At 40.2% G+C, this 22,969-nt stretch overlaps 1 protein-coding gene across 7 annotated transcripts in view; it reads left to right on the plus strand.

Moving 5' to 3' along the window:
• Positions 1 to 22,969, plus strand: part of COL11A1 (collagen type XI alpha 1 chain) — a 260,086-nt gene that overhangs the window by 115,472 nt on the left and 121,645 nt on the right. For all 7 annotated transcript variants that reach the window (XM_077452794.1, XM_077452798.1, XM_077452796.1 and 4 more), the window contains 7 exons: positions 136 to 210; positions 1,798 to 1,881; positions 3,759 to 3,815; positions 20,496 to 20,549; positions 20,662 to 20,715; positions 22,479 to 22,532; positions 22,716 to 22,769. In XM_077452794.1, coding sequence (XP_077308920.1) covers positions 136 to 210; positions 1,798 to 1,881; positions 3,759 to 3,815; positions 20,496 to 20,549; positions 20,662 to 20,715; positions 22,479 to 22,532; positions 22,716 to 22,769 — 432 coding nt within the window. The remainder of the gene's footprint in view (positions 1 to 135; positions 211 to 1,797; positions 1,882 to 3,758; positions 3,816 to 20,495; positions 20,550 to 20,661; positions 20,716 to 22,478; positions 22,533 to 22,715; positions 22,770 to 22,969) is intronic.

A 22,969-nucleotide genomic window follows, 5' to 3' on the forward strand; every position in this document is an offset into this window, starting at 1 on the left:
ATCAATAAAATAATATAGGTTTTAATTAGATAATAATTCCTACAAATAATTGTGCAAATATTTTAGTTTGATGCTTTTACTTACTACAATTAAAGGGTATTTTTGCTGTATCACTTATGTAGTCATTTTCCTTAGGGTCCACCTGGTCGTTCTGGATTACCGGGTGCTGATGGATTACCTGGACCTCCCGGCACTATGCTGATGTTGCCAGTGAGTAATAGGTTTTATTTTATAAAATTCTGCAGCTTTCTGGGAATTAATTGAGCTATCATTGATTAAATCAGGGTTCATTTTGATGCTCTATTGCAGAGAAACAATGAACGTTGCCTCATTGAGAATTTTTTTTTAACCTTTACTGGATTAGGAGTTAAATTGTGAAAGATAATGTATGAACACACCCATCATTTTACTTATGTGTTCCAGAGAAATCTAAAACCTGAAGTATCTAGTTATCACTCTGCGGCTAGACTCTGACATCAGTCTTGCAGAGGGTATGCCATTTCTTCAAATTCATAAAAATAAAGGAGATATAGGTAGTGCAGAGTGGGTGGTCATTAGTCTTTAAGAATAGGCAGGAGAGCACAGAATACGCTGAAAGGCAAGCTCTAAAAAGTGAGGGGGTAGATGGATTATAAAGTAAGTCTACTACTATAGAAATCTTTTGTCTGTTAAAATCCACCATACTGGATGCACATAAAGTGGCTGTAAACCCTATTCATGAAATTTAAGCTGGGCACATATATCTGCAGTGTTTTCGTATCTCTCTTCAAACCCCTATGTCCCATAGCTTTCTCTTGCCCCATTCTTCAATTATCAGCATGAGACCTACTGACAAGTTCTCAGACACAAGAGATAAAAGCAGAGATTTGTGTTGGGGATGCCATAAATAGATTAACAGCATGCTGAAAGATTCAAGCAACAGATCTGAAAGTCTCTACCTAAGAGGAGAAGGGGTGTGTGCCTTTCCTCCTATCAGCTGTCTTGGCTGTATGCCCAAGCTTCACTGTAGTGCTATCCAGAAAGAGAAAATCTCCTAACACACTCTGAACTTTCTAAAGAATATATACAGCTGAAGACAGCAGATATACATGTACAACTTATGTAGGGAGATTTGTTTTATCCCTGTGTATCATCTAAGGCTGTTGACTTCACTGGGCATAAGTGAGGGTTTACATCCACTTTAACTAATTGCTTAACTGTTTGGCTGGAAAGGCTCTTTAAATTTTAGCCACTCAATGAATTTATGAACTAAAAATGGAAGGTTAAATAAACTTATACAAACATTGGCAAGTATTATTTTTTTTTAGTCTAATCAACACCTGTTTTAAACACTACAAAAACACTTGTTTTGCCAGGATATGTTCACTCTACGTAATGTTGCTTGGGCTGGCCAGAAGGATTGAGGTCTAGGGAGCTTTTATACTGTTTACTTTTAACTGCTCCTTATATGCTGGGGACATCTTATTATGAAGTCTTAATTGATTTGTTACTCTGAGGATTGTATAATAACCAATTCATAAAATGCATGTAATATGTACTGTACACAGCAAACAAATCACTATATATTAGGAATATCATGTATAATATTAGTATATCATGGGATAGCTCAGGCTTCCTTATGAAAGCACTATAGCTACATACAAAGGCAAATTAGACTGGGTGTGCATTATTTTTTATTTACTAGACATACACAGATTTCACAGCAAACTATTGTATTAGGTAAAAGGGTAACACGATCAGTATCTAATGTTGCTTTTATGTCTAGAATATTTACCTTCTATGTTTATTGTGTTTCAGTTCCGGTATTCAAGTGATGGGGAAAAAGGACCACCAATCTCAGCACAAGAAGCCCAAGCTCAAGCCATTCTTCAACAAGCTCGTGTAAGTAATTAGAAAATATGTTCAGGTTGCTTCCTTCTTTGTTTTAATAAGAAAATGTGGAATGTAATGCAGCTAGTATAACTAAAATCTCAACTGAATATATAATGCACTGAATCTGTTTATTCTGCCACTGGAGACTAAACATGAGTCTGCATGCTATTAGCACAAAGGATAAGGTAAGTACACAGAATAGACCTTCTAAGTGTTAAGTCTTATAAACATTGAGCATGTGCACTACTTGTTTAATGTTTATATGTTTTGGTCATTTTGCGATTTGGGTGTAAAATAGGTGCATCTCTCTATATAGGGTATTACACTGAGCACAAAAAAGTGTTTTATTTAAATAGTGTTAAGATTACTAGGGATTGCAGTAATTTAGTGTTAGGTTTGGGAGTTAAGTGTTTAGGAGATTAAGTGTTGGAGACAGTGGGATTTAAGTGTTAGGGTCTTGTTTTAGCAGGTAGGTTAGATGTTAAGTGTTCCAGAATGTGTATGTTAAGTAGATCCTAAACTCAATGACTAAAATTTAATATAAGCTATGACACATTACAGTAATTTCAAAAGTTGTTTTCCATCTTATTAAATTTGCAACTTTTGAAAACAATACTGTCACAAATCTGTGTAATACTGATTTTCTACCACAGCTGCTGGTCTCATTCCAGCATCCTGGTTTTGACTGTAATGCATTCTCCCTGTCTGCCTGTCCACCTGCAAGGTGATTGATGTAGCTAGTCACCTTGCTACCTGATTTAAGCCAGTTAAGTCTGCAGTCTTATGCTAGCAATAGCGTTTGTAACATGTGCTCCAAGCTCCCTGTTTGTCTGCCCTGTCTGCTGGTTTAGACTCCTTTGTTGCCAACCTCGGATATCGACTATGCTCAGAACTTGGCCTGCCCTGAACCCAGACTTTCACTGACCAACTGCATATATCTGTTCACTGTGCTCTGTTCAAGTGTCAGCCCCGGGGTGATAGCCAGGCACTATAGCCTTGTGTATAAGACCTTGGGGAAACTGAGTACCGGAAAGGCCTGATTGCCATATGGGAAAGGGGGCTGCTATACTGTATGTAAAGAACACAGAAACCAGCTATAGTGCCTGACTACCTACGCTAGGGTTAGACGTGACAAATACCTGGTAATTCTTCCATGAATTTCCTTGTTCAGCCATTTCCTGTAATGAGGTTGTCCTCCTCCCATGTGCTCCTCTGATGGAGACTACGAGCGGCTGTGCTGCATGCATTGTGCAACCATGTTGTCACTATCAGGCTGCCAGTACAGATCAATAAAGTGAAGCCTTCAAAGAGAGTAGACAGGATGTGTCTGAAAGAGGCTAAAAGAGATCAACAGCACAGAGATTCAAAAAAGTGAAAACAATATTTTAAGAGTAAAAAAAAAATAAAAAAGATAATTGATACTAAATGCTTAAGCAAACTTAATGTCACCTAGTTAAAGTTTAGATCTACTTTAGGTTTTAGACAGTATTGTATTTCTTAGGCAAATAATATACAGCTACAGTATACTATACACTATTTCTCAGCAGTGTAATATACTCTTGACTTAATTTATTTCAAGTGTCTGTATACCTAAATTGTTTTAGAGCTGATGTACAAATGCTGAGGTGGAAGTAGAGGTTTATCTTTTAAAACCCAGTCAGATTCCAGCTGTCATTTTTCTATGGATGGTAAGAAAATGAAAGCAAGCATTAGAATATATGAGGGTGATTTTATTTACAAATTTTCAGAAACAAATTTAGAATTTTAGGGTTCAACATATTAAATCACACTTGTGAAACATTTGAACTACCTAGTGTTCTGTGTACATTGTTTACTTATATGCAGGGAAGGCAATGCATTTAATTTTTTTTTATTCTTACTTGCAGATTGCCATGAGGGGACCTCCAGGTCCAATGGGTCTCACTGGAAGATCTGGCCCAGTGGTATGTAGCCGTTATTAGAGTTATACTCACCACCAAATAATCATGTTTCTTTGTGTTTTTTCTTGAAGTTAATGTTTTATGTGTCTGCCTCCTAAACCCGTCACTATAAGCATGGCTATATATGGTCATAGCTAGAAGCTAGCCCATCTACATGGAGGGTATTGTAAGATGACATGGTTTACAACACAGCATTGCACCCTACCAAACTGTTACTGAAGGGCACTACTGAAGGGGTCTTCCAAACCTCTTATGTACCTTTCAGGGCAGTTGGTTCAATTACCCCTTGTTATGGTGAATTTGTTTATTAGAGACTTTCAGTGAAAACTAACACTGGTTAAAAAATGCCCAACCCCCTTTCTCCATTTACCACTGTAATAAAGGCACTAACAATAAATCCAGGGGATTAAATAGTTTAGGATTAAAATGAACATACCAAATCTTCCCTATGACTTTCAGAATAAGTGAATGTCATTAAAAAGTGCCAAATTCTCATGATTTGATCATTCCTAATCTGCAGATTAGGGCCTATTCAGAAGATTCTACTGCACCATGATGTCTTGCTGTCATATTATTGTGCATCATTTCGAATGGTTACAGTTTATGACACGCATGCAGCATTTCCCAACTGTTTCATATCTGTGTATAGTGGTGTGCTTAAATACACCTGCTTTTTGACTCACTGCCAAGGTTCCTTGGATGCCATTAAAAATTATGGCAACAAAATGCAGTTTTATGCATTACCACAATACACAGATGTAAGTCCAGCCTTGGAGCTACAGTTTATGTTCTTCTAGTTATTAGAATATATGTAAGAGCCAATATCTGAATAGCTTTAGACAAAGCATTAAGGAATCACTTTATCAAAGACTAAACAAATAATTCAAATGTCAAAAGGAATAATGTATTGTGTTTGTACAAGACATAGCTATTCCTTTCAAGTCTATGTACTGACTTAAACATGCATACAGATTTGCCACCATTTGGCTTATTTTGTTTTGCTTATTAGCCTAATAACTCTTAATAGTATATAATTCAAATTTTTAATAAGTCTTTCTTCATCAAAACAAAATATATTATTTTTGGAGCTTTCTCTATTTACAAAAGAATGTTATTGATTGAGGTCGTTAAATGTGAAATCACCATTTTTAGGCTGCTTAATTACCACTTTGGTAAACCACATGCAGCATTGCATATTTTATTTGCGAGAAACGCTTGTATTGAAAACAATTCCATGATCCATTAAAGCATGGATGTGTGGACAACATTGATTGCAGCTAGAGCATTATGATTACACATTTTGTCTAATGAAGTTTATGAGCTGCAAAGAAATGAAACAAGCAACCCAGCACTTAAATAGCACACTGATATAACCATTGCGGTTATCGTTTAACAAAACTTTAGATGCTAAAATGGAAGGCTATATATTTGATTAAACTTGGAAAACTAACAGACTGTTTAAAATTGTTTATTTCTATGGGGGTTGATATTATTAAAAACGTTTTGGTCACAGGTTGAAAAGTGTAACTCCATCTAAAACCAGCTTGCATTTTGATATCAGGCTGTCCTAGGTACAGCTAAATAAGGACAGCCCTTAGTAAAAGTATAGAAAGAAGCATGCTATCTGTTTTATTTTCACTACCCCAGTGGCGGCTAGTGCTAAAAAAAAACTGAAAACCCCCCCCCCATCAATTGCAGCCTCATTGTGCACATCAAACGCAGCCACTGTGCTCATCAAACGCAACCACTGTGCCATCAAACACAACCACTGTGCCATTTAACGCAGCCACTGTGCCATCAAATGCCACCACTATGCCCATCAATTGCAGCCACTGTGTCCATCAATTGCCACCACTGTGCCCATCAATTGCCGCCACTGTGCCCATAAAACACAGCCACTGTGCCCATCAAATGCTGCTACTGTGCCCATCAAATGCTGCCACTCTGACCATCAAATGCTGCCACTGTGCCCATAAAATGCAGCCACTGTGCCCTTCAAATGCTGCCACTGTGCCATCAAATGCTCCCACTGTGCCCATTAAATGTTCCCACTGTCCCCATAAAATGCTCCCACTGTGCCCATCCATTGCTGCCACTGTGCCCATCAAATGCTCCCACTGTGCCCATTGAATGCCGCCACTGTGACCCCCCTGCCCACTCGCCGTCTGCCCGGCACTTACCCTGTTTCGGTGGGGCATCGGGTGATGACAGTAAGCGGTCCTTTCCTCCTGTCCTCTCCCATAGGCGATTGGATGCCTGATAAGCATCCAAACACAGCGCCTGTCCTTTCAGCCAATCAGGTGAAGGGTAACAGACCTGAGCATCTGATTAGTGGAGAGGCGTTCAGTGTTAGGAAAGCAAATACTTATTCACTGTTCTAACACACCTGGGTGAATCTTTTATGACACAGATTAGAGCCTATGGCTCTAATCAGGTGCTTCAAAAACACCCCCGCCCCTGTAATTGAGGCGCCTGGCGCCTGAAAAAGGGCCAGGCACCTGAATAGGGGGTGGCAGCGGTGGCTGTGCATAGATTCATTCTATGCATGTATCTATCCATTAGTCATAGAGGGAGTGGCTGGAGAGGGGGGGGGGGTGGCGCCCATGCACCCTTATGGATGCACTGACCTACCCTATGTTACACTAATTTATATATTTCATTTGTTGAGTTTAGCCATAAGGGCCCAGTCACACCACAACGCTTCGTCAGTGCTCACCTTTTTTGCTTACAGATGTGTTGCATTAAGAAGGCCATTCATTTTGAATGGGCTGTTAATGTACTTCAATGCAAATAGGTCCTACTTTTTCAATAGTAATATACCAAAACACACAGAGCCTTTGCATCTGTGTGTTATGGTGTGCTATACTGCAAATGGGCTGCAGCCCATTATAAATGTGCATTTAGCAATGAATGCCAATGCACCACAACACACATATACAGTGTGTTACCATGTATTTTCACAGTGTATACTACAGAAAACAAAAAGACAAGCAGGTGCATGCACCTAGTGCATTACCGAGAAGGTTTTTATTCAATGTAAAATCAGATAAAGCTGGATACTCACAAAGTTGCTACAGACCACACAATGTCATGCAGTGTGGACAACAAATGTTGCAAGAATCACAGGGGTGTACAGCTGATGCATTTTGGGGGCGCACCCCCTTCCTCAGAGCTCGGTAATGCACTAGGTGCATGAGCCTTCCTGTCCTTTTTGTTTTTTGTAGTATCTATTTGATCAACCCGTCTGAGGAGGGCTGCATTCGCCTAGTATCCGGAATTAATGCCCTTGTCCTTCCTGCTTTCCACCACAGAGGACCCATAGGGCTGGAAGTATTTGTCAGCTTGTGTGTTTCGCCTGTAAAGCGCCTCAGCGTGAAAGCAGCCTTTCAGTGTTAAGAGGTTTGTCTCAACCCTCTAACTGCTACCTTGTATAGACTGTTTGGTTCATTAAAGTAAGATGAGAAATAATAGACTTACTGGCCAGATCACTAGTTGAAAATAAAGGAAGAAAGGCTAACAAAAAAAAACAGTCATATCATCTATGAATTTGTGAGCTGCAATTCAGTATTTTTTCATTTTGGTTTTAATGCCACTTTAAATATCCACAGGCAGCCAGAAGATGGAAACAATGTAGTAAAAGGGAGAATCATAAGGTTTGGGAGGACATACATTTATGGTTCCCATATACAGGAGACAAATATAGTTTAAATGATCTCTTTGTACCAGAGTCACAAAATACCTATTTGTAAGTGTTGGCAAATCTCGTTGGCAGCCTTTGTCAAGGAACTATAATATCCAGTAGTTGCCCTGTTTTTTTGCCGCACTCATCATGTATCCCTGCATGATATAGAAACATCCATTGACTCCTTTCATTTACCAGATATCTGACTTGCTTCTGAAAGTAATGAATGAAAAAAAAAAACATTTTGGTTTAATTCGCTATGGTAAGATTTGGAGATTCTGATTGATCCACCTCCATCTAACCCAAACACAATAAGTAGGAATCACCTTATTTAATTATTATACCTTGCTGTATTTATTCAAATATGTTTCCATTTCATATTACGTGCATTTTTTATAATAATGAAAAAAACGTTAATGCAAAAAGAATCGGCTGATTATCCATGAATCAAAGACTACCGCACCACTCTTATCCGAAATATAAATATTAATTTGTTATGTTATTAAGTTGAATTAATTACCTTATATCCAACTGACATTTTTTGTTGGGCAGCCCACATACACATTAAATTAATGGTCTCTCAAGTTCAACCCCAATACAAAAAGAATCTCATTAGAAGATACATACTACACTCACTAGAATAAAAATGAATGGATCAATTTGGATCATTCTTTAAGTTGTTACGTTATTTCAGATGCTTAACAAAACCTTAACAAAAGGCCCAAACTACCACCTCATGTCATCCGAATTAAATAAATGTATATTAATGAATTTGTTGTTTTCGTTATACTTTTTTGGATTTATTAAATATCTTTGTTATTGTGATTCAGAATTTCAGAAAATCTCTGAAAAACTATTTTTTTTCCAAATTTCAAACTAAATGAATCACACATGTCTAGTAAATATTCCCATCTTAAACTATTAACTGGACATGATGCATAACCTAACAACTCTTCTGCCCTGCCAATAAACTATACATAATATCACATTATATTACAGGTGTCTTTCAGCTTCCATTTGCGCATGTACAACAGTGCAGAGTATCTGAGCTGATGACTGATTTGTACACAGCACTTAAAGGAGTTGTAAAGTCAGAAGGTTTTTCTATATAAATGCATTCTATGCATTAAGATTAAAAATCTTCTGTGTGTAGCAGCCCCCCTTGGCCCCCTAATACTTACCCAAGTCCCATCTATGCTCAGCGATATCCACGAGTGTCTTGGCCACCCAAGACCCTGCCTCCTGATTGGCTGAGACACAGCAGTAGCACCATTGGCTCCTGCTACTGTTAATCAAAGTCAGTCAGCCAATCAAGAGAAAGATGGGCAGGGCCATGCCACAGCTACATGTCTGAATGGACACAAGGAGCTGTGACTCAGCTCGGGTGCCCCCATATCGAGCTGCTCTCTGTGGGGGTGCTCAACAAGAGGGAGGGGTCAGGAGCACAGAAGAGGGACCCAAGAAGAGGATGATCTGGGCTTCTTTGTACAAATCCATTGCAACAGAGCAGCTAAGTATAACATGTTTGTTATTTTTATTGAAAAAAAATTAGACTTTACAATAACTTTAGTACTAGACGTTATCATACCTGGGGACTTGCTAACTTTTGCTTTTCACTTTTGGTGTGCAGGCTTGGTTCCCTGGGACAGAGCAGAGACCAGGAACACTGCTGGAGGGAGGATTCTACTCTCCCCTCCCTCCAAGCCTACTGAAAATGGAGAAGAGTGAGAGGTGGCCCTTGGCCCTTGCTGAGAGCAGACTGCAGGTTTCTGAAGCAAAGTTCAGAAACCTGCAGTGAAGTGAGGTTGGACTGTCCTTCCTCCTGTATCCCCTTGTCATGTGACATATCACATGACCAGAGACCAAAAGAGAATGCCTTCAATCCAAGGTTTACACCTCCATTAGAAGGAGTAAACTGTGAGTATGTGGAAGGTGGGGGGGGGGGGGGGAAACTCAGTCCCAGAGCTCTCCTCTTCCTCTTAATGTCCTAAAGAGACCCTTAGCCACCCTACTTCTCTCAGGACCCTTCAGCCCCCCTCAGTTTCCTTAGAGCCATCCGTCCATCAGTTCAATGTAACCCACAGAACCCCCTTTCCAATTTCACAACCTCCCAACTACCTTCTTTTCTTTCATCCCACTGACATGGATGACAAGGCATCCTCTTTAGACTGACACCATACCACCTACACCGACACCAGTGCTGCATTCCGAACACAGGAGGTTGGCCACTTGGCATGGGCACCATTCAGAGAAAGCTTTGTATTTTCTCAATGAATGCAAACCATTATTTGATTAGACAAACTGGAGTGTGATGTCACTGCCCTACATCTCCACCTCATTCAATCAAAAAATGCTTTGCAATCATTTAGGAAATGCTAATCATTCTTCTTTTCTCAGTGCAGCAGGGTAGGCACTTGGCACACGTAGAAGCTAGTGGAAATTATTGGAGTAGTGTTGTCTACTTCAGTGATTTTCAGCTTCAGTGGGGATCCCACAGGTACGGTATTTACCTAGTTACAATGGTCCAGGAAAAACCAATGCAACCTATGTAAAAATTTCCATACCTGGAAATCTTCTTTTAAGTCTCACCCCTACCGTTGCAAAAGAAGTTTCCTTCAGCTTTTTGTTTCCTCCCTAGTATAAAGTAAAATAAAGGTAAACTGATATAATGACATATCCTATCATGAAGTTTGCAGCTGGTACGTAGAGTTGGGACCTCAATTACCAGATATCTGACTGGCATCTGAAAGTAAGAAAGGGAACAAAATGAATTTCGGCTTCATTTGCTATGTTATGATTCAGAGATTCTTTCTGATTGATCCACCTCCATCCAACCCAAACATAATAAGTAGGAATCATCTTTTTAGTATGATACATAAGCCAATGATTCAACCTGACAGCATTTGTTTTAAAGCCATGCCATGACTACCGCTAGCATCTTTTATTTCCACATCATTTTACCTTACACTGTTATAGAGCACATATAGCAGGTAACCTTGAAGTACAGGGATTGAAAACAGTAGTCTTCTTCACACAGAGAGAACAACTTGCATAACAGTAAATAAATGTTCTATAGCTGTTGGTGCATTAAAGAGGTGTGAGGGGTTTTGGATATTAGTTCTGCAGTTTTACTGCCTCTAGCTGCCAGAATATGGGATATTAAAGCATGTTTATAAACCTGTGTGAATCCCTATGTGAACTGTTTAGCTCTTGTACCATAAGGAGGCTGTAGACGTCCAGTTATTTTATTAGATAAGAGAACAAAGAAAGCCTCAGTAACCGCATTATTTTGAGAACAATGCAAGTGTGCATTAAATAGTAAATTTAAAGTTTCTAATCTGTGCCTACATTGGAGAAATACTATATAGTGTTTATAAATATTAAACACAAACTGTTTCCAGCAAATGTAGGAAAATTGTTTTATTGCTGACAATAAACCCCTGGTGGATTTTTTGGAGCGTAAGAAGATTCTGTGTCACTGTGCATAATAACAAGAAAAAAAGTTAAAGAAGGAAAAAACTGAAGCAAACAAAATGGGGGTATTTTACCTTTAGCAACCAAAGCCAGTATTTTCCATTACAATCTACAAGGATGAATAGTAATATTTAAATTATTGGGGACAGCAACATGCTACTTTTTTTCCCTCTCATTTCTATAATTTTTAAAAGATTAGACCACTGATTATATTCAATAAAAATACAATAAGAAAAGTACAAACACCACTAACCCATGAGTAGGTACTACATACAGTGGTGTGAAAAAGTATTTGCCCCCTTCCTCATTTCCTGTTCCTTTGCATGTTTGTCACACTTAAGTGTTTCGGAACATCAAACCAATTTAAACAATAGTCAAGGACAACACAAGTAAACACAAAATGCAATTTGTAAATGAAGGTGTTTATTATTAAAGGTGAAAAAAAATCCAAACCATCATGGCCCTGTGTGAAAAAGTGATTGCCCCCCCCCCCCTTGTTAAAACATACTATAACTGTGGTGTCCACACCTGAGTTCAATTTCTCTAGCCACACCCAGGCCTGATTATTGCCACACCTGTTCACAATCAAGGCATCACTTAAATAGGAGCTGCTTGACACAGTAAGGTCCACCAGAAGATCCTTAAAAGCTACACATCATGCCGAGACCCAAAGAAATTCAGGAACAATTGAGAAAGAAAGTAATTGAGATCTATCAGTCTGGAAAGGGTTATAAAGCCATTTCCAAAGCTTTGGGAATCCAGCGAACCACAGTGAGAGCCATTATCCACAAATGGCGAAGACATGGAACAGTGGTGAACCTTCCCAGGAGTGGCCGGCCGCCCAAAATTACCCCAAGAGCGCAGCGACGACTCATCCAAGAGGTCACAAAAGACCCCACAACAACGTTCAAGGAACTGCAGGCCTCACTTGCCTCAGTTAAGGTCAGCGTTCATGCCTCCACCATCAGGAAAAGACTGGGCAAAAATGGCCTGCATGGCAGAGTTCCAAGGAGAAAACCACTGCTGAGCAAAAAGAACATCAAAGCTCGTCTCAATTTCTCCACAACACATCTTAATGATCCCCAAGACTTTTGGGACAACATTCTGTGGACCGATGAGACAAAAGTGGAACTCTTTGGAAGGTGTGTGTCCAAGTATATCTGGCGTAGAAGGAACACTGCATTTCATAAAAAGAACATTATACCAACAGTAAAATATGGTGGTGGTAGTGTGATGGTCTGGGGCTGTTTTGCTGCTTCAGGACCTGGAAGACTTGCCGTGATAAAAGGAACTATGAATTCTGCTGTCTACCAAGAGATCCTGAAGGAGAATGTCCGACCATCTGTTCGTGTACTCAAGCTGAAACGAACTTGGGTTCTGCAGCAGGACAATGATCCTAAACACACCAGCAAGTCCACCACCGAATGGCTGAGGAAAAACAAAATGAAGACTTTGGAGTGGCCTAGCCAAAGTCCTGACCTGAATCCTATTGAGATGTTGTGGTATGACCTTAAAAAAACTGTTCATGCTCGAAAACCCTCTAATGTAACTGAATTAGGACAATTCTGCAAAGATGAGTGGGCCAAAATTCCTCCAGGATGCTGTAAAAGCCTCATTGCACGTTATCGCAAACGCTTGGTTGCAGTTGTTGCTGCTAAGGGTGGCCCAACCAGTTATTAGGTTTAGGGGGCAATCACTTTTTCACACAGGGCCATGATGGTTTGGATTTTTTTTCACCTTTAATAATAAACACCTTCATTTACAAATTGCATTTTGTGTTTACTTGTGTTGTCCTTGACTATTGTTTAAATTGGTTTGATGTTCCGAAACACTTAAGTGTGACAAACATGCAAAGGAACAGGAAATGAGGAAGGGGGCAAACACTTTTTCACACCACTGTAATTGTTTGTGTTTACCACTACTTTACAGGCATACCCCACTTTTAAGTACAAAATGGGGTTTATTTACTAAAGCTGGAAAGTTCAAAATCAGGCTCACTTCTACATAGAAACCAATGAGCTTCTAACCCCAGCTTGTTCAATTAAGTTTTTGTAATAAAACCTGGAGGCTCATTGGTTTCTATGCAGAAGTGAGCCTGATTTTGCACTTTCCAGCTTTAGTAAATAAATTCCATTGTGTACTTAAAAGTGGGTTATCCCTGTACATAATTGTTTGTGTTTACCACTACTTTACTGAGTTTTATATATTTTTTTACCTAATATTTATATAAAAGTCTGAAATAGCATCGGCATTAGACTGCTATTACCATCTGAATGAATGATTATAACACTGACATAATAAGGCTGACTTACTAAAGGATTAGAAAGTGTGTGAAAATGAATCCCAGTTATCAAAAAAATACTAATTTTATCTGCGCATGACAGAATAATTTAAACCCAAAAGCAAACATTTATTATATTATTGCAGCTTACCAATTTTAAGATGTGATGGCTGCATTCTATTTTTTAGGCTTTCTTTCTTCTATTTTCATCTGGTAATCCAGCCAGTAATGCCCCGTACACACAATTGAAAATTCCGCCAGCAAAAGTCCGATGAGAGCTATTGGTTGGAAAATGAGATTGTGTGTATGCTCCATTGGACTTTTGCTGGTGGAATTTCGGCCAGCAAAAGATTGAGAGCAAATTCTCAATTTTTCGGTTGGAAAAATTTCCAATCGGAAATTCCGATCGTCTGTAGCAATTTTGACACGCAAAATCCCTACGCATGCTTGGAAACAATTTGACGAAAACTCTGAAGCATTGAACTTCATTTTCTTGGCTCGTCAATTTCTTGGCACGTCATAGTGTTGACGGTCGAAAGTTCAGAGACCTTTTGTGTGACCATGTGTATACAAGCCAAGTTTGAGGTGAGTTCTGTCGGAAAAAACATCCTGGTTTTTCAGACAGAAATTCCGCTCGTGTGTACGGGGCATTAGTCTGTTGTTTTTCAGCAGCAAAGCTCTCTTGCAGTTACAGGGATGAGACAGTCCATTTGCTACAGTCAGGAGTACTTAAAATGATCAGCTTTTATATATTTATGCAAAACCTTTACCCCAAAAGAAAAACCTGTAACTGATTGTAAGTATTAGCTGAAGTTTGGCTTCAACTTGTTACTGCATTTAAATCTGCTAGTACATATAACACTTCCCTCCCCCTAGATTACCAGTGCTCCTGCCCATGTGCCTCCTGTGCACCTCAATCCAGTGTGGTGCCTGTATAATACAGGAGATGTGTTACTGGCCAGATCACCAGGTGAAAACAGGGGGAAACGCCTAAAAAGGAAAAACTCCTATAGGCGCTAGATTTAAAGATTGGTAATCTGCTATATATTAAATTTTTATTTTTGGGTTTAATACTGCTTTAACTGACTAGTCACACAATGCATTGTGTGGACATTCTCATATCATTTAGTAAATCAGTCTCAATGCCTTTCCGTGTTGTACAAGGCATGAAGCGCCATGCCTTCAGCAAGATCTGTGGTCATAAATAGTGATAAGCACATTTTGAAAACCAGGCGATTCCACATTCGGCAGTTCTTTTTCCTTGCAAATATATAGTGCATGAACATTTGTCCAGCCTACAGAAATTAATACGATCCATGACTTACATTTTTTAAGATTGTCTGGATTTTTCAGTTGATCAGATTGATCTACAAGATGATCAAAAAGGCCCTCCTTCTGTCATCCCTTAAGGCTGTGTTGTAGTAAGAAGCCTGTGGGAATAGACGAATGAAATCTGCCAATAACTATTAATACAAATATTCCCTCCCCCATCTTCCTACCTATCCTGCCTACCCTATGTAAAAAAGATCTGTGTACTTATTTATTTTTAGAGTTTTAGTCTGGTCACATAATTTTGCAGCTCCAGCTATCCTGTATAAGGGTAACATCACCAGGGTAGGCAGAATAGGTAGTTGGATGGGGGTTTTCTTCCACTTAAAAGGGTAAGTTCACCTTTGGATAATGTTACATCAGGGCTCACAATTGAAAGTCCTGAGCTACTAGCCAGGCCTTAAAGGTTACTTGCCACCAGTTGCCCCACCCAATCCCTACTCTGTACTGCCCCAAAACATGCCCCAATAAATTATCTAATGAAATTATACTTAAATGTTTTATGCAGAATTAAGTTACAAAAATAAATATTAACAACAACTTTATCAGGGCCTATCAGTGTAGCCTCACCAGTGCCCACCATTGCAGCCTCAGCTCACCTGTGTCCACCATTGCAGCCTCACATGTGCCCACCATTGCAGCCTCAGCTCACCTGTGCTCACCATTACAGCCTCAGCTCATCTGTGCCCAGCACTGAAGCCTCAGCTCACCTGTGCCCACCGTTTCAGCCTCACCTGTGCCCACCCTTGCAGCCTCATCTCACCTGTGCCCAACATTACAGACTCAGCTCACCTGTGCCCACCATTGCAGTCTCAGCTCACCTGTGCCCATCATTGCAGCCTCACCTCACCTGTGCCCACCATTGCAGCCTCAGCTCACCTGTGCTTACCATTACAGCCTCAGCTCATCTGTGCCCAGCACTGAAGCCTCAGCTCACCTGCACCCACCGTTTCAGCCTCACCTGTGCCCACCCTTGCAGCCTCATCTCACCTGTGCCCAACATTACAGACTCAGCTCACCTGTGCCCATCATTGCAGCCTCACCTCACCTGTGCCCACCATTGCAGCCTCACATCACCTGTGCCCACCATTGCAGCCTCACCTGTGCCCACCATTGCAGCCTCACCTGTGTCCACCATTACAGCCTCACCTAACCTGTGCCCACCATTGCAGTCTCACCTGTGCCCACCATTGCAGCCCCAGATCACATGTGCCCACCATTGCAGCCTCAGCTCACCTATGCCCACCATTGCAACCTCAGCTCACCTGTGTCCACCATTGCAGCCTCTGCTCACGGGTGCCCACATTGCAGCCTCAGCCCACCTGTGCCCACTATTGCAGCCTCACCTGTGCCCACCATTGCGGCCTCACCTGTGCCCACCATTGCAGCCTCAGCTCACCTGTGCCCACCATTGCAGCCTCACCTCACCTGTGCCCACCATTGCAGCCTCACCTCACCTGTGCCCACCATTGCAGCCTCACCTGTGCCCACCATTGCAGCCTCAACTCACCTGTGCCCACCATTGCAGTCTCACCTCACCTGTTCCCACCATTGCAGCCCCAACTCACCTGTGCCCACCATTGCAGCCTCAGCTCACCTGTGCCCACCATTGCAGCCTTAGCTCACCTGTGCAGGGGATCATCATAGGGAATAGAGCATGGAGGAAGAGGAAAGCCACTGGAACACAGAGTAGATAGCCCACTGTTACAGCTAACATTACAATAGCCTCTGCTCGTGGTTACACACAGCCCTCCTGACCCCACGCCTGTGATAGACAAAACACGTCCCAGCATTGGACTTGATTCTGTTTATCACAGGCGCAGGTCAGGCAGCGTAATCACGAGCAGACCGCAATTGTAATGTAAGCTGTAACAGTGGGCTATCCGCTCTGTGATCCGGCGGCTTTCCTCTTCCGCCATGCTCTCTTCCCCGGGGCGATCACTGGGAGAATGGCTCCCGTTTAACCCTGCATGTCAGTGGTACACCCCCCCCCCCCCCTACTCCCAGGCAGCCCAGCTCCTCGCCAGAAACAATTTTCAACTCACAAAATACGAGTAGGCAAGTGGAAAATTTGATGGCTGGTTACATGTTCCACTAGTATTTAGGGTGGAACATACAACATGTTCCAGCTCTTGCCTCCTCTCCCCCCTAATCCTTCCCTCCCTGTGACAGTGGGCAGGGGATCCTCTCCCCTTGTCACAATTTAAAAACAGCTAAAGGCTTGAAGCTTGTGTGAAAGTGTACAGTCATTTATGTATATATCTATTCAATCCTTAGAAGCATCATTGGCACCGAAAGTAAGTCCCAAAACCCTCATTATTGTATGAGTGCTTCACTGTCTGCGCAGGCTATGTGCAAGAGCAGTTGATAATGTCATTGTTACTTTTATAGTAAGGTTACAAAAATATTTGTTGTGTTCAATGTGTTTTTCTTATCTGTAGCTACAGAGGAGTATATTTAAATTAAAACTATAGGCAAAACATTTTTTTTTTTCATTTTAGAGTAAGGGAGGCTTATCACGCCTATCAGTTTTTTTTTTTCACCATCTGTTTCCCATTGTAGAGATTTTGCTTCACTTCCTGACCCATAGCCAAACAGAAAGTGAGAGGAAATCCCTGCAAATTAAGGGAATTCCTTGAGGACCCCCACGTCACCAGAAATAGTGTCCCCATTCGAAGAGTCCCCCTCTATTACTTTTCTGGGGACAACCCAATATTTGGGATTTTCTTTTACTTTCACTTTCAATAATAATGGTAAACAGGATAAATAGAGAGGGTAAATCTCATTAACAAGAGCACAGACAGCATTAAAAACTGACAAGCGTTTTAATCCATCTCTACAAAACTAAAAATAAAGTTTTGCATTTAGTTACACTTTCAATGAAAATGCTCATGTCCGGAGTTCACCTTTAAGCTAAGAGAATCTTTGGCCCTTTTAAAAAACATTGACATGGCATTTCTACATTCACTTTTCCCTAGCTGCATAAAACTATAGACAAGGGTCACATATGTTTCAACCAGGCTAAAAATGCATAATTCACTTTAGTAATGTATATGTGAATGGCAATGGGCCATCACTTATTCAGTTTACTTTATTGTATATTATATTGAATAATTTTGTCTGCGTAAACAAAAGATGCTTCCAAAGGCACATGTCCAAATAGACCTTGAACATATCTTTATTCATAAATGAATGCCTCCAGGCTGCACAGGATACATTCCATATGCAGCACTTCTTTGAGTTAAAGGCTGATGTCAAGTCCACCGAGACGCAGTACATTGTGCTACTTCTGCTACTGCAGCTGCAAATGTCTGTCTATAGCCCCTTAGGGATTGTACTCTACAGTCTTCTCATGTATTGTACTAGCTATGACCAAACCGAACATATAAAAGGATTGTACACTTTATACGTGTAGTATTTTCATAAACAGATAAAAACGTTCCATCTCTTAAGGTATTTCAAATGCTGATATTACAGTGTTTACCACAGTAAGGCTGACACTATTAGATAAGTAGTACTATTACAGAAGCATCCCAAAATGTTGTAAAGGACTTTTGGTCAAGTGCCTCTACTTTGGCTTACAGCGAAACAGTTAACTAATTTTAGTAGATAAATACAGTAGATAGTAGATAAATACAAACTGTCAGCTGTTTTTAGTAGATACATACATTAAAACTGTCAGCTTTTTTTGTTGTTATTGTTCAGTCGTTTAGTTGTGTCCGACTCTTCGTGACCTCATGGACCATAGCACTTTTTGGCTTAGGCTTTTCTGTCCTCCACTGCCTCCCGGAGCTTGCTTATTATCATGTTCATTGTTTCGATGATGCTATCTATCCATCTTATTTTCTGTCATTCTCTTCTCCTTTTTCCTTCCATGTTTCCCAGCATCAGGGTCTTGAGTCCTCTCTTCGCATTAGGTGGTCAAAGTATTCAAGTTATTTTTAGTGGATAAGCAAACATTTACCTATTGGTAATGTTTTACAACATATATCAATTTTACTTTTTTCTTTCTTTCTGCATCATATTTTGATGAGGGCATTTTACATACAGATCTGCAACCAATGAAAGGAGCAACAATCCCTGTGTTAGAGTGCTACAATCAATTACAAGATCAGCCATGTAGAGAGTATATTGTTTCTGTAATAGTCTATCAATAGAGCTTTTCCCTTATTTTCAGGCAATTTGCAGGCAATTTCAACCCCTCTTAGCTAGCATTTGAAAATAAAATCAAAGCAGCCTAGCTACCACCAATAGATAAGTATATATCCAGAATAATTAGGCTTGTATGGCCACACTAATATGCTCTTCTACAACTTTCATACAAAGCAAAATACAGCAGGATTTATTTACTAAAGGAGAAGGGACTGCGCGCTTTTCAGAGTGTATTTTTACTTCAGAAAATGTATGGTAATGCATAAGGTTACCTAATAAAATGGTAATAATTTTTTTTTTTACATAATTGGATATTCACTGTAAACACAGATTCACCCCTTAAAGAAACACTTACCATATTTATCGGGGGGATTGTGTGTGCATGTTATACGCTGATCCCTGCTACTCGGAGTGGAAGGAGGGGACACACACAGTCACACACAGTCCCACCCCTCTGGCCCGGCAGTGGAACACTGTTCTGTCCATCATATGAGCTGGGCGGGACTGTGAGTGACTGAGTGCCGGATAGACAGGAAATCGTGGATCCGTGTCATCCAGCACTGGCACAGCTGCAGTCATCGACAAACTTCCCTCAGCTCATTGCTTCTTCAAATCACAGTATTGCATCATCAAGAGTGATGAAAGAGACAGAGAAACTCTTCTCTTTCCAAGATGATTACTCTGAAATATGTAAAATTTAACCCGCTGCAATATGTTGGAGACATTTTGAGAAGTGAGGACAGCATGAGGAACGGACTGAGCAGGATAGCAGTCCTAACAGAGCACTAAACCAAACTGACCCTCCTAAGAACACCAATATAATTGTAGATGTGTACTAAACAGGCTGCAATTATGGGCACTGGTGAGGCTGCAGAGCACTGACCTTTATTTTAAAGTTTTTTTTTTTAAACTTCTTAAAGTTAAGGTGCATGTTATACACCGATAAATACGGTACTTTGCAAGGGAACATTCACTTTGCTAAGAGAACAGACTCTACTTCTTTGGGAAATCAGCCCCAGTCTTCATAAAGTTTATGTTTCAATTTTGATTCAGGTCCAGTGACTTAAATATCCTTCCAGCCTATGATATTTTTCATGGAGATGCTGTAAATGTGTTCCCAGTTCCAGCCACCTACCATGGCCAATTCAAGAGGCAATATACAGAGTTGGGAATTCCATCAGGAAAGAATGTGCAGCTATTTAAGTCACTTAGATCTCTGGAACCAGTAGTTTAATCTGTCCAGTGTTTACTGTATATATGCAACAATATTTTTAGGGAGAGTAGCCATTTTCATCAGCAATATAAATTTTGTGACATTCAGCAGGAAAGCTTATACAATATGGACATTTACAAGGATTATTGTCAGCAGCATTTATGATGTCAATCTATATTATAAACCACAAAATGGTTTAATGGCCTTAGCTTTGAGTGACAGCACTATGTCATGGAGACTTAGCAGCTTTCACTATTCCAAATATTTAAATAGACTATTGTCATGAGATAATGCACTATTCTATTAAGTGCATAGCCTTCCGCTTGTCATCTGTATTGGACTGCGTTGCTTGGCATGTATTAAAATCTCAGCTCTGCAATTATTTTTTATTAATGATAAAGGGTGTAATGTATGCAGCTCCTTCTTGACTTCTTTTTACTTTATCTAGATTTTGATAAGTGCCTATTGGGCTGCACATAAGTGGTTTACCCCCCAGACTCCCCACCCTGTCTATCTTTTGCTATAATTATTGTTTATTTTTTTTTGTTCTAGGGGTCTCCAGGTGCTGCAGGCATCAAAGGAGAGGCAGGAGATCCAGGGCCCCAGGTAAGTAATTTTTGTTCTGCTTTTTTTTTTATTATCCTCATTGCAATGATCATTATGTTTCCTGCATTTTATATACAGTACACATATGTAACCTTACTATTTTGTGCTGCAGGGTCCTAGAGGAATTCAAGGAGCACCTGGTTCAATGGGAAAAGCTGGTAAAAGAGTAAGTGAAGATTTTATTTCCTGTTCTATTATTACATAATGTCAAAATAATTCAAGAACAAGGAGATATAAAGCCTCAAAACAGATTTCAAACAATTCTCAAGCAAGTTTCAAGATAGGGTATTTGATGCATGGTCATAAAGGCTGACAAGTACTCATTAACACTCAGAATGAGTGTATTGGTCAGAAGGACTAAATACATGTAAGGGTAGGCACTTCCTCCATGTTTCCCTCCTTTTTGAGTGCCAAGTTAGGGTCAGATAGGAGGCCTCCCCCAGGTGGGTTCTCCTGGGCTTACGCTAGGCACTTTGGTTATGGTCACTGCCTTACACATGGGGTACCTTTACTGGAACAGAGGACTGGTCCCTAATAAACTCTGTTCATGACAGTGTACATCATCATGGTCACTGATGCATTTAGGAGAGACACACAAAGCCCTTTCCCTCTCCACCTGTCCAGCGTATCACTGCTACCTTAATCCCAGTAATGGTATGGAACCCTGCTGTGCACCTAGTATGGACTCCATGCTTGCACTTACTTAACTCTTCCGTACCGTGTACAAGGTGGAGACCTCTGTGGTGCTGAACTGCTCCTGTGGCTATTAGAAATGGACCTGCTCATGGAGGGAGTGGTGACAACTCCTTCTGCTAGAATCTGCCCCACTTGCCACATGTACACTCTTACGACAGACCATTTGGTAGACCTCCATTACCATTGGTAACTTCAGACCAGACAAGGACACAATTGCCCATGCTTTTACTTAAATGACTTAGCATGATGACATGCACAGACAACCGTCCAACATAAGTGCAGTCTTTAGCTAGCATCACTAGTCCCTAAGTTCAGGCTTGTGGCTACCCTAGCATACCTGCATAGGATGAAAGTCTATATTTGGCAGAGTCCATAGGAGGTTTCTTCGGGGAGGACTGCAAATCCCAGCAATCTCTTCCAATAGTGGGAACTCTATGCTGGCATGCCAAATTCTGTCTACAATGATGAGCAATACATCTCTCTAGCTCTGAGTTCCTTTCACCTTTGACCCCCTTGGGTATGGATCACTGTCTTTTTTTATAATGCACAGAACCAGTGGATCAGATCCAGAAAAGCCCACCAAGAAAGAACTTGTTCTACTGAATGTCCCCTCCTTGTACAGTGCCAAAACACGCTGACAATATGGCTGCTACGAGCCTACCCTTCTATAGTGAGGGGTTGTTTTTCAGATTATTGGTTCTTGTAATTCAGCTGTCCAGAGAATTTTCATATTCTGGAGATTGATTTACCATTGATTGCCTTTGTGTCATGGAAATTGCAGCAAGGAAATATGTTTATATCAGGTCTGCTCTTTTACCAATTTCTGGTGTTTCAATTATACATTTATTTTGAATTTGAAGTTTTCAAAACATTTGACTTGGGTGTAGTCAGTTATGAAGCAAACCTGAAGATCAAACTGAATGTTTCAGCTTGCATTTTAAGTCCTTATAACTGCATTTTTTCTGCTTTGATTGAAGACTAACAAGATACAACATTCTACAAGGCTGTATTTTTAATTTAATTACAGAAGGATGCAAGAAAAAAACATACAGCAACCTCTACTTAGTTTAACTTTCAGCATCTTAATGTTGTAATTAAAGTTTATTAGGTACATATTTTCTCTTTTCTTCCTCCCTTGGGAATCAGCAAGCTTCTGGTAAAGGAATTAGTAATGCTATGCTGTCCAATGCATATAGGTTTTGCTATCTATTAATATGACATGTCCAATTTCAGGGACGTCCTGGAACTGATGGAGCTCGTGGAATGCCCGGAGAACCTGGTTCAAAGGTATAGTATTCTTTTTTTTTTTTTTTTTTACATTTTTAGGAAAATATATTTTAAATTCTTTTTTACGTATTGTATAGAATGATTCAGTTCTGTCTGACCAGTAAAACAGGGTATAGGCGGATAAAATACTGATGGTTCTAAGCTATAACTTTTAACGCCTCAATTTTTGTACTTGTTTTACAGGGTGACAGAGGTTTTGATGGTCTCCCAGGTCTCCCCGGAGAGAAAGGGCATAGGGTAAGTAAATCTTGGGGTGAAATAAAACCCTAGTCTTTAGGAAAATATTTTCCTTTTCTTAGAAGAAATTTTTAATTCCAATGTTGCTCCAGCAGAGGGTGCCCTCTACTTTATTCTCTTATTGCGGATTTCATAATATATTTTGGCTTGCAAAATCTAATAAGTGTGAAAAAAAAAAAAACAAGAAACCTACTTAACCA

Source organism: Lithobates pipiens, unplaced genomic scaffold (genome assembly GCF_037356315.1).
Source record: "Lithobates pipiens isolate NorthernLeopardFrog02 unplaced genomic scaffold, aLitPip1_a1.2 Scaffold_23, whole genome shotgun sequence".
NCBI classification, from domain to species: Eukaryota; Metazoa; Chordata; class Amphibia; order Anura; family Ranidae; genus Lithobates; species Lithobates pipiens.